At 33.0% G+C, this 18,011-nt stretch overlaps 1 protein-coding gene across 18 annotated transcripts in view; it reads left to right on the top strand.

Annotated features, from left to right (window-relative positions):
• The window catches only part of NRXN1 (neurexin 1), a 1,058,130-nt gene that overhangs the window by 463,042 nt on the left and 577,077 nt on the right, over positions 1–18,011 (top strand). For 11 of the 18 annotated variants that reach the window (XM_069494608.1, XM_069494610.1, XM_069494618.1 and 8 more), the window contains 2 exons: positions 3,814–4,017; positions 6,556–6,582. In XM_069494608.1, coding sequence (XP_069350709.1) covers positions 3,814–4,017; positions 6,556–6,582 — 231 coding nt within the window. The remainder of the gene's footprint in view (positions 1–3,813; positions 4,018–6,555; positions 6,583–18,011) is intronic. The other 7 variants (XM_069494613.1, XM_069494619.1, XM_069494622.1 and 4 more) reach the window with 1 other exon arrangement.

Genomic DNA, 18,011 nt, shown 5'->3' on the forward strand with positions numbered 1-18,011 from the left:
GGCTGGACTATACAGAAATTATTCTCAGTTATATTTAAAACATGAGCATTGGTATCATCAGAGGTCTACTTTATATTTGTTTGTTCAAACTCTAACAGATGGAGGGACAGATGTCAGAGCCATATAATTTGGCTCCCTGTCTGATTTTCATCGTTGATCACAATATGTGACTGCCTTTCGGCAAAACTGAGCACAGGTGTACACTTTAGACTGCAACACGGAATAATGCAGAAAAGCAAATTTACCAAACTTAATGACAAGGGAGAAGGAGATATAGAAGACAAACTTGAAGCTGTTTTTCTCCCACACTGGGAAGTATTGTATTGGAATTAGCCTTTTAAGGATTCTTTTATGTTCTAAATGATAAAATAATTTTACTAATGTTAAAGAATGCTGTCAAATAGCATAACCTTCAAATGTCAGAATGTTGTTTACCATTTATTTGGAAACTCTAGACTACAACCTTGTGCATTTTCCATTTCTTGCCTAATTAAACATTAACTATAATTATGAGGAATCATTTAGGCTTTCATTTGTCATTTATCAACAAGTTATTTTCACATCAAGAATTATTTAAAATGGCACTTAGGGGTACTTGAGTTTTATTATTGTATTATGTTATTTCAGTCATGCAGCTTTTGGGAGAATGTTAAAGGCCAATGATTCTGGTTATTTCTCTACTCTGGATTGTATTTCATACTATATTTATGATCCATTGCCAATCATCTATATTTCCAAAAGGATATGCCCCTACTTAGTTTTCCATCAAATAAAGCTACTTTTCATAGAAGAATATGATTTAAAATATGATTATTGAATAATAGAGACTAAATGTATAGATTAAATAAATAGAAGGAGAAAACTAACATGGTTTTCATGCTTTTTTATGTATATGAAACCAAAGTAACTGGACAATTGATAATGGCTTTTAAACTTTTATTCAGGTTGTTTTATAGATGTTGACCTTGATTGGTTATAGTTTAGGAAAGAAAAGATCAAATTTCTTTTAAAATTATACCAGAAACACTATTTTTTCTAGAATTCACTACAGCTTTACAATCATGTTTTAATTATTTCTTGAGCAACTACTACTTGAATATCTGCATTAGCCCCTCTCCTTTGTGATCTTGCTACTGATTAGGAAACTTCTTATCTAACTGGAAAAATATATGATATGATGTAGAACCACTGTATTTTAAGAAAGTCATATTATATTCTCAGTGCTTACATCATTGCCTAACCTACTTTGATAAGTAGTCTCTTTTCTTGGTCTGTCTTTTGCAGCCCAATTTTGGCCTTTAAAGTAGACTTTATTAAATATTTTATTCACACACATTACAGAAATTAGAATCCACTTACAATAGGCAATTTCTTTGATGAGCATTTATGTAAGCTTGATACCCAACTGAAATAAGCTATTTCATATGTATAGACATATATATGTGTTTTTTATATATGTGCAACTCAAATGATTATTGATTGAGGCTCAACTGGGTACCTGGGCTTTTGGAGTCGCTCATTGCTCATAGAGCAATGCATAAGAGAGACTTATCTCTGCCCTAAAGGCATTTGTATTCTAAAGGGCAAATACAGATAAATGGTACAAACAAGTAAGAAATGGTAATTTTTTTAATGAAGTGATAAATAGATATAGAATAACTGGAGAGGAGAGCAGGCCTCTCTGGAGTACCATTTGACCAGAAACCTAAATGCCAAAGGAACCAACCATTTAAGTTCTAGGGTAAAACCTTTTAAGACAGAGGGATCCACAAGTGCAGACCCTTCAGTGAAAGCATGGATTGATGTGGCTGGAGCTCACTAAATGGGGTGGGGAGGACAGAGAGATGCTACAAGTTAAGGCCAGAGAGATGGGCTGGGGTCCAGGTCACACTGATCTTTATAGATTAAAAAAAGGAGTACAGATTATCTTCTAATTACAGTAGGAAACTATTGAGGAGGAGTATAGTTTTAGCAGTAGAATGATATGATCTGATTTTTTCTTTAAAAGTTTAACTTGGCTGCTAGGTGCAGGGAGAAAAAGTAGTAGACAACATTGAGGGAGGTATTATAGTGGCAAAGGTGAGAAACCATCAATTCAGGAAATGAATTGAAATTAGAGTTTATAAGACTTTCAGACTTACAAATAGATTGGGCATGACCGAGAAGGTAAGAGACAAGTGACAAGTAAGACATGTTTGGGTCTGAACAATGGGGTTATACCATTTACTGAGATGGAGAAAACTGGAGAGGGAGCACGTTTTGAGTCTATTCATTTTGGGGGGAGTGAATTAAGAGTCGAGTAAGGTGCCTATCATATTCCAATTGGAGATGTCAAATAGGCAATAGATGATAGAGCTCAGGAGAGAAATCAGGACTGTCGGTAAGTATTAGGGGAGTGAGCATGTGAGTTGACCTCTTAAGTCATGAAGTAGATGGAAAGAGAAGGGAGCCAAGGAGCGAGAACTGGGACATTCAGTGCTCAGAGATTCGGAATGCAAATTCAATCCCGTGATGGCAACAAATAATGATCAGTCTTACAGAAACAATACTTGACTTTCTGGATTTTCTGAAAGGTAAACTTGCAAAGCCACAACTTCGAATGGAATCTTAATAACATCAGTAAAGTTAATTGCTGTGCCATGTAAATGGGACAATAATGAGGATTACCTAGTTTATTTTAATTCCAGGTAGTTTTTCTTTTATTGAATAGTATTCTGAGTTATTGGAACCAATGAGAAAGCAAAATGACTCACACTTGTTTTGCAGTATTCCACTACCATATGGTGTTTAACACTAAGGGGTGCTATTTCTTAAAGCAGTTAGTTTGTCACAAACAGTTTTTCTATTCACTTCTTTATTTAATATCACAATAAGCAACTTATTATTATAAGACCATCTACCTTAGTTTAGTAACACACACCCTTACAAATTCCTCAGTCCCACCTGTATTCTTATTCAATATAATCAAAGCACATTGTTATTGACTTTTAGGTGATAGCTTAATATATTTGGGACATTAGCATTGTGCTTATATATAATGTTTTCAGTTACCCCTTGTCTGTAAATGAACTTTAAAATGTAATTATAGTTTGTGCATTTGTAAAAATTGCCTAGTTAAACATAATGGCTCAAAAGAAGCATTGTCCGTTTGCTACTATCAGTTTTTCTTTTTTTTTTTGAATATCACCTTTCGTGAAGTATTGGACTAATTCCTAAATTTAAGTCATAGTCCTTTTTTTTTTTTTCCTTTTTTAAAAAAAAAAATCCATTAGGGAAGGAATTGTGAAAAAAATGATAATAGTAACTTTTCTTAGCACTGTGAATTTTTAGGGCAAGTCAAGGCCTTAGAGGTCTTCTAGTCGCACCCCCTCATTTTGCAGATGAAAAATTCAGAGCCAAGGCAAGGTTGAGCTAGTCGGTGAGATCACCATACTAATATGTAAATGTGCCTTAAATAGTTGCTGGTCTTTCAAACTAGGCTTACACTGTGGTTATGCAAAAGAATAAGATCTCTGCTTTCGAGGAGAGAGACATCCATAAGCACTTATAATCCATTAAGATTAATGCAATAGGTAGAAAGTGTTATGGGAATAAAAAAGGAACGGGCTGATATCTCTGTTTCTGGACTTCAAAAGGAAGTCCTCTTTACTGTGACTTGTCTTTCCAGCTTAAAAAAAAATTATTTCTGAAGACAAGCTGATTTTGTAGTGTTGTGTTCTATCTAGAAATCTTTAATAGATCACCCTTTTCTTTTTCAAAGTATAAATGCACTAAACTAACCAAGAACTTATTATATTCATTTTTCATCTATAGAGGCAACGGTTTTGAGCTATGATGGGAGTATGTTTATGAAAATCCAGCTCCCAGTGGTCATGCACACGGAGGCTGAGGATGTATCCTTAAGGTTCCGGTCCCAGCGTGCATACGGCATTCTAATGGCAACCACTTCTAGAGACTCCGCAGACACCCTCCGCCTGGAGCTAGACGCAGGGCGCGTGAAACTGACGGTCAATCTAGGTAACAACTTGCCTTCCCCCATTGAATTAACACTTTTCACTTTTTGTTCAGTTTTGCCTGCAAACGTTTATCAAATAGCCTGTTTGCCATGGAAAGTTAAAACACTTAATGGTCTTATTTCCAACATTCAAAGTAATATAGGTTTGTTTGGACATCTTTTTATTGTTTTTGTTATGTTTAACATAACTTACTGTTTTGTGATTCCTACCACTGAGGGTTCTTAAAAGGGAAGCCATAACTATCAATGAAGTTAATGGAAAACGTAAATTATTAGGCTTGATGATGCCTCAAACTGAACTTGCTGTTGTTACGTTTACTGACATTGTGATTGGTTATAAATGACATCCTTGCAGATCCATAAAATCTGTTTACTTAGATAACATTCACATAAAATATCAAATTTTTGATTTGTTATCTGGATCAACAGTTGTTCTTACTCCATTCCATGGCTTCTCCTTTGAGTAGTTACCTTTGTGGTACCTCATCTTTTCTGTTTTGGCGTACTGTGTGGTGATAGTTTGCTATCAAACAGCAATCCACAGCCCTTCAATGCCCAAAGTCTGCGGCCCTTGGCAAACAGCCATGAGAACACTAAAGACACAGGCTCTTCTACAGAAAGATAATGCTTTCCTGCTTAATTGTAGCATTAAGGAAGAGTCGCTACAGTAAAACCTCACCAATCTGGATGAATTATGGGAAAAAGCCAGGCTGAGTTAAGGAAAAGTCTGAATTATAGATTAAAACTTTAAGCAGTTTTTATCATTTTCAATTAATAGCTTTACACTCAAAAACACAATTAATAGCTGGAAAAATCTTGTCCAGGAAAGGGCTTACTAGGCTTATTTTAATGATGAATAAGAATTATCCATAATTAGCATATTGTTTCATGCAAATTGTGTCATCAATGTATATGGAAGTAGTTGAAATTAGTTTTCTTCCTGAATGAACTTGGCCTTTCAAAATCTGGCTTATGTTTTAAAAAGAAAAAAAAAAAATTTCAGGAGAACTCACTCATACTGAAGGAAGAATTAATATTCTGCCCAATAAGTTTCAATATTATCCTTAACTCCAAAGAGGAGGAGTAAAAATTAATGAGGTTTTACTGTATTTCCTGAAAGTGTTAAGCACACACGGAAATGAATAAACAGAGAAAAATAAAATTTGAAACCACATAGATTTGCAAAAAGAGTAATAAAATGTGATAAAGTAAGGCCATTTGTGGAAAACCCACCTACATTTTCAAATTGTGCTGGGCAGAATGCTAACTCATAAAATATAAAATTATCCCATTGGTAGCTTATTGCATATAATTACATTTAATTAGTGAAATTAAGTTAAATAATCAGATTTTTTTTTTTTAAATACTAAAGAGCACATAGCACTCTCGCTTACTGTTCTGTTAGAGTTCCCTCTAGTGACAATGACAGGTTACTACAAGCCAATCAAAATAAATCGCCTAATTGCTTTAAAGGGGCTGTTAGCCCAAGTGGAAGCACTCATGGGAATTTTTCAACAGCAAAGCATTCTGTAGAAAGAGTGGTGTAGGTGCTGGTCCTTGGCTGTTTGCAACCACTTTTCTGATGCGGTTGACGACACATGACAAACTCAGCTATATGGAAACAGAATCTAGGTTTATATTTTTCATGTTCCCCAAAGGCATTAAATACTAAAACTAAAACCAACAGATATATATCTATATATAAAATAAACATAAAGTATCCCATATAGTCCTTTAGAAATAGCCATTATAATTACACCAGATATTCTGTTCTTATAGTAATAGCAGCTAATTTCATATGAAACAAGTATAAAAAAGGGAAAATCAATAGCATTGTTAACTATGACACTTATTACATAGAGATAACATTGTTAGCTCCTAAGAAAGGCATAGGATTGTGTGTTCTGAATAATGATTACTCCTTAGCCACCAGAGTTTCTAAAGAAAACATGCAGTTGTTTCTTTCCTCCTTCAATTAATACAAGGTATGGAATGTAGCCAATTTTTATGCCCAGCAAATAAAATGTAAAAACAAAACATTAGTGTGAGATGAGAATGATTTTAACTTGCTCTCCATTCAACCAATGCAATCCTGAAGGATTCTGTTGGCCTTTGTGGGATATTAGATTTTGGAGGTCCAAGATGTCTGAGTCTAGCTGAGCTTGCACTGTACCCCATTGTGACGGAGCACTTTTTAATTTTGCTGAAAACAATGATATGTTCTTTCACAGATGGGGAGAAAGTTGCAGCCAGGCTAAGCCAAGCATCTTTGACATTTAACAACTCTTTATTTCACTTAGATTTGTCACCATGTAGCTTTGTTTGAATTGGCCATTTTTTTAAACCTTCTATTGTTGTTTCCAATGGTGAATTTTATAACAATAAATCTGGGTCCTAGAAGTATGTAAAGAATAATGATATGCAGTGGCCATATTTGCATGTGTCTGTCCCCGGAAGGGTGGACTGTGATTTTATTGGATGTCTGCAGCTATTACCTTGAAGGATAAATTTTCATTTTTCATCTATTCTTCCCCATCTAGATTGTATCAGGATTAACTGTAATTCCAGTAAGTGCCTATTCAAAATTTTTAAAATGTTATTCCTCCATTATGATGTAAGCTAGGCAAGAAAAAAAAAGAATAAGAGAGAAAGCAAGAGAAATGTGTTTATGAATCTCATAAATTTACTTTTGAAGTATACCAGTCCATCATCTGGGTTGTAAAAATTCATTTTCAAATCTATGTAGTTGAAGAATTTCCCACTGCAGTTCCTACCTCTAAATAGGAAAAGAGATGATGAGAATTTTGTAGCAGAAGGTGCCAACACCTCTGTAGAGCTTCAAGTACTGCAGGTGGCATTTATATTTTGCCATATCTTGGACTCCAGTAATTCTCTTCATAACCAAATAGAAGAAAATACTGTGGGTCTTATTTCCTTCTGTCTTTATTTCTTAACTCAAATATATAAAAATTGTTTAATTTCTCTCACTTTGAGTTACTATTAAATCCTTCTAAACTCAACTAAAGTTTTACATAGAAAAATGTCTTTTTCCAAGTTATATATTCATAGAAAATTACTTGTCTAAAAAGTTCTTCCTTGATTATTAAGAGTATTTACATAATGAATTTTTACATCCTAATCATATATCTGCGAAAGTAACCAAAACCCTTCAAATTTGTGACATGCATGCCAAATGATGATTCAGAAAAGATGCATGGACTGGATTTTGTTTGAATTTGGGCTAGAGACCACCTGAAAGGATACAAGGACTGTGATTTTATTTTGATTTGTAGCATTATCTTAAGAGTAAATTTATTTTATTTCTTTACATCAATGTTTAGGTTTTTCTTTTCCAGGTTTTGCTGATCACATTAAGAAATCTCTAATGATCACAAAGTCCTTAGCTATTTAAATAAAATGGCTCTACCAAACTTCCATTCTCTCATTGTCATACTCAGTGAAAAACTTTCCTGTATCCTTGGGAAAATGCTGAATGTGTGTTGATGGAATCTGCCCCCCAAACCACTGGCTGTATTTTCAAATGCCAATAAGTCATCTTCTGAGGAACAAAATGGTGGTCTTAAACTTGCAAAAAGAAGACAATTTTTCTAATAAAATACGTACTATTTCAAAAACTGCACTTATTACAACTCATATTTTTATATATATATTTTAATATTAATTTTAAAGTAGCATAAACGTGAGTCTGTCCAATCACAGCAATAAAAAGTTAATTGAATCATGATATATTAAAAATTAACTTAATAAGTTATAACCAACATACCAGGCATTAAAAATCATCTCATACAGAATGTTCCTGAAAATAATCTCTTAAAGCTCCCACACAAGTGGAAGTTTTCAAGTAAATATCCTCTCTTCTCCAACCCTAGTACTTATACACTTTTTGAAAAGGAATACACATTTTGTAGGTCTGATACCGTGGTCCAGATTGCTTTCAGCTTTGGGGCATAAATGCAGGCCCAGTAGCAACTCCCCAAATATTATCTCCCAAAGCCATATTTGTGCCTCAGTGTAACCACAGATTTTCTTGATCCTTCTTGAATCTTAGAAAATCCATATGGGGAAGATATTTCTTTCTAGGCCTCTATTTTATGTACCTTTTTAATTTTATTTATATAAAACATATAATAAAGAATGGATTTTAAAATTTACAGAATGGAACTATGCAAATTCTAGCAATTGATGGAAATTGACCAGATAAAATGTGATTCTGTATTCTATAGCTACATCAAAGATTTTAAAAAACATATGTGCATAGTATAATTGCCCTTGTTAGACTCACTTCCTCATTTGGCTTTTATCATGAAACTCTGATGTTAAGAATAGTCTTTTTATTCCTCTGGATATTCCACAGAATAATACCCTTGAGGACAAAGGTTTATGCTGGCTAGTGAAATTTTTCCCTTTTTGAAGAGTATGTGTTACATTTAAATTACTTGAATTAAATGAATGGTTGTGAGCTTTCGGTGCATACCTCGGACAGGACTGCAAATGCCTTAATTTGACAGCAGTCACTGGAAAGAACATTCAGTGAATGACCAGGTAACATTTTCATATCCTTTTGTCTTTGTTTTATTTGGGGAATAGTGGGCAGATATAGTAGAAAACCCACGTTCTGTAAAGAAGTCTCAACTTTCAGGAAAGGCAGGAATTTACCTATCAAATAATGCAAAACTATCTCAGTGATAAAATAAGCAGAGATTTCCACCTGGAGTTCATTTTAGGAAATTTTATTGAGTAGCGTCAATAAACAATAAATTAAAAATATCTGTATCTCAATTTGACTTATATTTTAATGAAAGACTGATGTATTATGTGTATCCTCTGTGAGCCATAGGTTTGTCTGAAACTGAAAAAATGAATGCACATCTATTAAATCACAGCTGTATAACACCACCATCTCTAAAAATTATACCTCATCTAAGATATAAATTGTAGTGTGAGATTAATACAAAATAGCTCAATTGATATACTTTAAGAAAACTATCACAAGAAATATACAAACCATAACATAAACAATTATCTTACATTGAGAATTAGTATTCAATGCTACTATGTTTGAATGGAAAATTTCCCAGAAAAATTTCTCTACATTTACTTAGAATTGCTCTGCTGTTTCCCATAGTCATCTTCTCCTTTTCCACCCCCTACTCTCAGGTTTATAGCATCTGTCCTTGATATGGAAAAGAAAATAAACATAGCAGCAGACAGACTATCCCATCTTTGATACTGAAGAGTGGGTAGCAGTAGGTGAAGAGGGAAGAGGATCGGGCGGCATGCATTCAAGGGGACTGTATGAGATGGCAGATCTGTTTCTTTTTCAGTTGTGTCAGTACTTCCTACACAGCAATAGAATCTTCCACGGACAGGCTAGGGCACAGCCCTCTGTTAAGCTTCCTCTGAAAAAGGGCAGATCTGAATTCCAAATGCTATACTATCTCTGTCAGATTCCATATTGCCACCATTCTTCCCCCTTAGGGGAAAAGCTGTGAAGAATCTTTAAAGGGAAGAAAAGACCCTCTTTTCATTTAAAAATAAAAAGCTTATTTTCATGTGTCGATAGGGTACTTTTTAGAAAAAGAGCTGTCTCTATGAATAGTGGCCATTCGGTGTCAGACAGTGACTGCACACAATCCCAGGCCAGTCTCAGTTCATGGACGTTCATTAGCTTATAGCACGGCTAAAATATGTTTGTTATTCACAACTTGGAATTAGATGAAGGTCAGTTTTTGCAAATTCATGGACTGAAAGGTGAGCACAGAGGTGTGTTATCCACTCTTGTCTAGGGTGGGAATAAATGGACAGTCAGATTACCCTTGCCTCCTCCATCATGATTCGATAATTTTATATGCAAGTTGCTAAAAGAGATACCATCTTTTAATGCAGATAGTTTCTTCCCTAGATAGTGAAGGACACTTTAATAAAGGTTAATGGGAAAAGAAGTCACATTCTTTTAACATAAAGAGGAATAACTATTTGAATTAATGAAAAAAAACCAAATTGTAGACTATTTCACAAAAAAAATTATCATAGAAATCTATACTAACACAAAATAAATATTAACAAATTATTGCTGAGACTTCAAATCAGACTGAACAAAGTGCTTTTGTGACTAACATATGAATTATTGGCATGAAAAGGTGAGTGTTTTACAGTCTCTTGCCTGGTCCATAGTATTAATTCACTTTAAGAAGTCTTTTAGAAACTCTAAAGAATGTAAAAAGAATTTTCTGTTGCTTGTGACATTTTCTCAAGTGCCTGATTAGTAGGGTCAGTACAAGACATTGGTCTTAACTCTGCATTTTTTTGTCTGCCAAAGCAGATAGCCTAATATCAACCTTAGAGTTACCAAGATAGTCTCAATTTCAACTTTGGTGCCCAATAATTCCAAACAATACATCTAAAATCATTGACTATGTGTTTCTCTGTAATTTTTTTCTGAAAATTTGGCCTTTGTAGTGGTGTATTGAATCACTAAATAGTCCCAATTTTTTTCTTTCTTTCTTCTTCTAGTAACCTTAAAAATTGTTAGTGCTATAATCTTTTATGGTTTAAATACATTGAAAATTTGAAAACTAAACTTGCTCCTATCAACTATAGGTGAGTTCTAATTAATTGTTACATAAGTAACTACTTTAAATATGTGGACGCAGGGAGCCCTTTGTGTTTTTTGTTTTTGTTATTGTTTTCTATTCTTTTGTTTTTCCAAATCAATGGCATAATTACAGAATGTCCTTCTTGCCCACAGAAAGTGTTGGGGCCACTTCTGCATCCGTATAGAAATGAATTTTAATAATCTCATGATCTCTGGGGCTTGTTGTGCTTGTTTGCATTATTTGGCTTTATTTATGCCTTATGCATTTGTTTCTTTTCCTGCCCAGTTGTTCTTCCTTCCTTCCTTCCTACCAAGATTTCCTCTTCTTCTTTCTCCATTTCCAATGTTGCTTTCTCCTGTCCTCTTTTCTTTTGTTTTCTCACAAGAATAAAAACTTTCTGGGATTAAAAAAAAATGTTTTAGTAGGCAGACCTTCTAACTACTTTTGGCTTGTCATAGAAAATGGTTTATCTAAAGATGCAGAGAAAACAAAATTACAGATAACATTAATGTGAACAAAGTGTCAAGGGTTGAAGTTCATCTTCTATTTGCAGTTCAGTGCCCAAGTATTAGAGATGAAGGGAATCTAAGGGCAAGTACTTAACCTCACTTTTGACTTGGATATAGGGAAGAAACACTCTGAACAGTACATTACTGGAAATTGTACTTTGATGGATGTCTACAGCAGATAATAAGATCTTTGTATTATCATTTTATTACCAGAATGAAAAGATCAACTGGATATTAGTTATCACCAATTTTTTATGTAGATAAAAATGCAAAGCAATAAAAGAGTGCAAAATGTCAACCAGTGGCACTTAAGCCATATTAGATTGCTTTGATCAGGCTGCCATTTGGCAAGCTACTTAAAAAGATATGAGGAAATTTCTGGGGGCCGGCACTTATTAGCATGAAGTAAATGTTAGTTCAGAGTAGCTGCTAGCTGCTTGTTGCCTGAAGAGCAGAGAACTGTAAAAGGAAGTCTGTTGCCTCTGCCCCCACACAGCAATCACTTGACTGGCTCGGTTCTGTCAACTATTGCCTGTCAGTGACTGAAGATGTCCACCTGCCTAGAAGTTTCCCAAGGAATAAAGGAAGATCAAAGTGTAAATACAGACAACAGTTTTGGTTTTGTTGCTGTTGTTGTTTTAATTTTTCTTAGCTGAAAGTATATATAAAGGGAAGGAAAATTTATTAATTATTATTTTTGCAAAAAATCAAAGAGAAATTGCATATAAAATGTAAAAGGAGACCATAGATTTCTGACAGAAGACAAATACCTAAAACAGGCAAAGAGAATTGGCACATGGCAATGAGTTTTTAGAAAAATATCAAAATTGGAATAAAATTTAATTTTCCACACGTTTTAATTATCCACACATATAAACTTGTGAGAATTATGAAGAATAGTACAGTTTTTCTTGCATATTTAGATGACTATATAGATTGGGCAATTAAATAATACTCTGAGTGCTTGAAGAATACTTGGTCTATTTTTGAGAATAATTAATCTATTTATTGCTTATATGCAAGCATAAAATGCTACACTGTTCTAAAAGATTATTCTTTTGTCCAGGTTGAGAATTCATCTTGCAGCCAATCTCAGTTTTTCATTTATTCAATAATGCATTTTCTTATGGATAATACGAAAGACTGTGCTCAAAGTAACGCAGAATTCCAGATTAGAATTGACCAAGTTCATCAAGTTATCTTCACTGTTGAGAGTTGGCATTATAACAATTGCTTAGATAGAAATTGTCAGAAAAGCCTAGAAAGCTTGAGAAGAAGCATTCTGAACTTTATATTCCCTTATTGGTTTTCTTGAAAAGGGAGTTTTCTTTTATATAACCAAATCTCACCAGATGTAAGAGATCACAGCATGTTGGTCAGATGCTGTTATTAGTTTTGGTGTTAGAAATAGCTAACTTCTATATATCTACCACTTCCATCATTATTTTGAATTTCTTCTGGTTTTTTTTTCTTGTTTTATCTTTCCTTTCTTTTCTTGTTTCCTTGTTACTCTATGTGCTATGAATTAAAACCCTCCTAGAAAGAGAATCTACTGGATTTGTTACTGATCCTTGTCCTGTTGGGCAGAGCTTTCAAATCCCATCATCTCATAAGCTACACACCAGATTTTAGCTTTGGTGGTAGACGCTCACTGGTGATTCAGTCGGCTGTCATTAGAGCAGGGGTCAAAGAGGATGTAGGCCTTCTACACAGGCATCTTTTCTCTAAGCTGTCTGACTAAAAAGGTTTTCACTTTAGCCATAAAATACCCATGAGGTTTACAATCCCTTCAACATATTGCTGGGTAACATACGGTACGTAAGTAAAGTGGGCAAGGCCCTTTAAATCTGAGTGGGGGGAAATGCATGGAACCATTAAAGAATTTAGAGATTGAAAGGCTCTGTGTGCTCAGAGCTCTTATCCATTTCTTTCACTTGTTATTCATGGGAGCAAAGAGCAAGATGGATAGGAAATGTATTATGAAAACAATTTCCCCAAAGGTAAAGTAACAAATGCTAAAAATCTTTAAATTACTATTATTTTCATTGTACTTAATATTGGATTATTTGTTTATTATTACTTCATTGTGAGAATTCTTTACCCTCTCATCACATTCCTCAGGAGATTAGTCTAAAAACAGACTTGAAATATTTTATACATAATATTATTGAAATAAATTAAATTTCAAAGTCCACATTGTTTTCTTCTATACATAACTATTATAGTTAAAATTGCTTTAGAAATGTGCAATTTAAGGTACAAATTAATAAATCCCTTTTAAATGCTGCATATGCAGAATGTAGGTGTCTAGCAAAATTCACTCATTAAATTGTCAGATACACAAAGAAACCAACTAATTTTGAAATTAGGAAATTTCCAATATAAATAGGCATGTAATTCTACAGAACCTGAAGAAGTCAGAAATGTTTTACATTTCAGTGGGTACAAAAGAGGTAGTTTAGGAATGTGAAAATTAAAACCCAAATATTATAAAACTAACATTCTATAGTGGCATGACTTACAGTTGCTGTGACATATTTTTCATGAATTATAAAAGCTCCCAATAAAAGAAAATGAAAAATAAATTATTTAATAAAATAATGAAAATATTCTCTTAGAATGAAGACATAGTCACCTAATTGTGTTGAAATAAGCAGACGAATATGGAATTAGACCACAGCAATGAATATAATATCATAAAAATAATAGTAACCACCCTTAAAGAATTCTGAAAGAGACATTACAGATATGAGATTTCTGGAATGGTTTAATAAATCCTGTATTTATAAATTTAACATTTTGTCTGAAAATTTGTTTAGATAAATCAACTGAGAAATTTTACACTGTCAAAAATAATATTTTGGTATCAAATAATTCTTTAATACATTAACTGCAATGCAAGTTGTATTTAACTCGTGCTAGTTTTGAGCCCGGGGCCTCGAGAAGCGTATGTATCTCACATATCTCTTTACCTTGGGAGCTGCGCAGTGTGCAGGCAACTCACACTGCAAAACCCTGCAGTTGGTTCGTGAAAATCTTACTTATTGGTGTTCTTATTGTTACAATTAATATTGACAATATATTTCCATATAACTCATGCACAGAAAACAATAAAAAATAACAATTTTTTTATTAAATTAGAAAGGATCATTTTGTTTTCAAAGTTTTTATTCTGTTTTTTGTAATAAAACACCATGGCCCCAAGGAAAAACTTTTTTTTTCTTTCATGGCAGTCAATGTGTTAAATCGTGATCAATTAAGTTAAATTAGCTCAGTCAAAAGCAACGAAAGAAGTAATTAGTATCTTCTATTTTTTAAGTAATCAGTTATAAAACCCAAAAAGGACCATCATATCAACATTGCTTTTCTATAATGTTTCTGGAAATACTAATATATCCCTTAAAATGTTTATGGAATCTGCTGGTGAGATTGTGGTAATTTTTAATTTCTTTTTTTGCCCACCATCTATACTTTCTAAATTTTCTACAATATTTTTTCTTTTGCAATTTAAAAATAATAAGAAATGTATAAATGTTCTGATAAGATATAATTGAAACCAACTGAACTATTATTTAAGATAATATAAGCCTATACTAGATCATAATTTGTAATATGGTGTGTACATTTTAAATTCATTTAGAGACTAAATTTCCTCCTAACGTTGACCTTCAAGATAGTCAGAATGAGTCTTTTAAAACATTTGGTTCCTAATTAGAAATGATATACATATCTAGGCTAGAGTAAACAGAAAATATACAAAAGTAGCCTATGATTTCAATCTCCATAGAGAACTTATTAAAATCTTTATACATGATGTACTTAATATATAATGCATTATGTAATATGTGCTTTAAAAATATAGAGCCATGGCATACAAATGTTTTTGCAATCTGTCCTTTAATTTTAGCAGCATATGGTAAATATCATGTCCTCTATTTAAATATAACATAAAGTATCTTAAAATATAATCTATTACTTCTCTCAAATTTTATGCCAAAGTGATATAAAGCAATTCCAGGTCACTGAGCCAGTTGAAGAAAGATATCATAGGGAGGAAAAATGTATGTACAGAAGTATATTGTATTATTATTCATCAGTGATCTCAGTTTTCTCAAAAGCAAACTGAATGGAAGCATCTTGCGAAATAAAACAGAATTGAATAGCCATAAATAAGATGCTTCTAGAGGTGTTAGTGTAAGTTATTGTCATTGACTGTAACCCACCAAGTGAAAGGTTTAACACAATCTTACCATATGAAGATCAACCAGGAGAATGGACAGAGACATAGCCCATTACTTATGGCAGTTTTTTGATCAGCTCCAAAGAAACTCCAAATGCTGTCTCCTCAGATAAATCACATTAATTTGGCCATTTTAGAACACTTCCTGGAGAGGAAGGTGAGCTGTTCATTTCAGAAAACTTTGATTCCAGAACAACTTCAAAGAACTAACTCCAATACCTTTTAATTACTAAAGTAAATGGTCAAAGAGAATATAGCACTCAAGTTAGTGACTAAAAGCTAGCCTCATAAATAAGCCAAAGATGATGAAAGGAAACAATTGTTAGCACTGTTACTGCAACAGTAAAATTCAAATAAAGAAGGATTTAGTAAATCATTATATCAATGCTTGGAAAAAATTTTGTATTATAATTCTAATTTTTACATGATTGATGAAAACATTATCATGTACAGTTTGTCCTTAGCCTTTATTTGAGCAATCATTGAGGAAAGAAGCAAAATATTAAAACAAATGAGATGCTACAGTACAACAATTCTAAAGACAAGATATTCCTGGTCAGATTTTATAGAATGTGTTTTCTTTAAGCAAATAGATTCATAATGTTTACCATAAATGCTGAGAAATAGATTGTCAAGCATTATAATGATTTCCCAGTGAAAAGAAAGGAAGAGAAAATTTGTGAAAATTTAATAAAAGCAGAAACTTTGATTTTTTTTCCTAATATGTTTCTTACTTTGGGGAAAAGTTTGTACTAGAATATCCTGAATGTATTGAGGGTGAGCTAAATTTTGTGAATTCAATCTCACACTCAGTGATACTCAGCTGTACGTATATTAATAGGATATGGGAAGTAAAACACAGGTAAAGCCATTGTCCTTGAATAATGAAAAAAATAGACATTCCTCTTGACCTTCTCATGAAATTCTATAACTATTTTAATAGTGTATTCAGACAAGGAATGATATATTTAATTAAATAATTTTGCATTTGTGAGTAAAATCCATGGCTTTGCTATTGGAATGTCAATTTCAATTTTGTAAATATCCAAATGCTCAGCACCTGTATGCTTTTTAATGTTTTTCATTCATACAGCTTGTCATTATGTGGGTATTGCTTAAGACACATCTAAATAAGTATTAATATAAATCAATAGAACCCGTTTCTTTCACGCTACACGAACATTGGATACACTTTCAGTTTATAATGCTTAGTTAAAAGCACATTTAATTCTTTGGTACTTAATTTTATACCTTCTTGCCATGCAATTATGTGATAAGCATTCCTTGGAAATGACCTTTTTTCTTTAAAATAAAATCACAGTCCAGATTTTTACTTTTATGATATTAGGGTTATTTTATTATGCTTTTTCTTAAACTTGCCAGTTGAGCTAGATTAGATTTAAAGATAGCTATTTTGAAAACATTCTTTTAGCAATAAATGTATTTAATTTGTGTTCATTTTTACTGTGTCGTAAATATAATTATATTCTTAAAAGGTAAATTATATTTCTTAAAATGTATTGAAAACTATTTACATCAGATATTTATACTGGTCTGTCATAAATGGGTACAATCAATGGCAAAACTATAGAGACTAAAAGTTTCTTAGTAGATGATTTAAACCCTGTTTATTCATTCACCTAGAGCTATGCCATTTAGCCAGAAATGGAGCTGGAGGTGAGGCATCTACAGATACTGAAATTTATTTTGTGGATAATAGAATAAGGTTGGTATCATTTAGGAAAATGACAGAAGAGTCCCTGTAGGGAATTTCTGACAGCTCTCCAAAGTCAGATCGTCTTGCAGACAAGATCCATGTTTTCTTATAATTAATTACTCATTAAGCCTTTAGTTCCCCCAATTCCTAGGCCAACTATGCTCTTTGCCTTTGGAAGTTACTGATTGATGGCCCTGGGTCATTTGCTCTCCTAGGCTATATGCAACATTAAGTTTATTTTCAGTGGCGTTGAGCAAAAAAGCTGTCCAAATAATTTTCCAGACAGCTAAGTGAGTTACCTAAGTTTTCCAGCTATAGAGTTTAACAGATTCCATGCTGCTAAATGGAAACAAGAGGATGGAGTTTTCTATTTATTGATACTTCTTAGTGAGTAGAGAAGCATTAAGAGTGGCTGGAGGAAAACAGACAGAACTATTACACTGTAAAATTATATATGGACCAAGAAAACAAAAATTGATGTAGTTATTTTTTATTGGCCTAATTTAATATTAAGAGATATTTCATCTACCATCAAAAATACTCCACAAAATCTAAACACATAAACCCATGCAAAAAATACTTAGTGAATGGCTCTTATGTTCAAGTCACTAAGCTATAGGATGAAGGCTATTTCTCTGAGACTTTAAATCCATTGAGGAGAAGATAATAATATAACACTGATAATAGTTGCTATTATCATTCCTATAATTGAGAACTTACCATAAACCAGATGTTAAGTGATTAAAATGCATTAATTCCATTTATATTGTGAAGTGTTTCTATTATTAGCTTATTATATAGATAGAATACTGAGGCACAGAGAAAATAAGTGTTTGCTTAAGGTCACATAGCTAGTAACTTGTGGGACTAGGATAAAAACCTGGATAGTCTCTGAGTCTAGAAGTCCAGAACA

Source organism: Eulemur rufifrons, chromosome 19 (genome assembly GCF_041146395.1).
Source record: "Eulemur rufifrons isolate Redbay chromosome 19, OSU_ERuf_1, whole genome shotgun sequence".
Classification (NCBI taxonomy): Eukaryota; Metazoa; Chordata; class Mammalia; order Primates; family Lemuridae; genus Eulemur; species Eulemur rufifrons.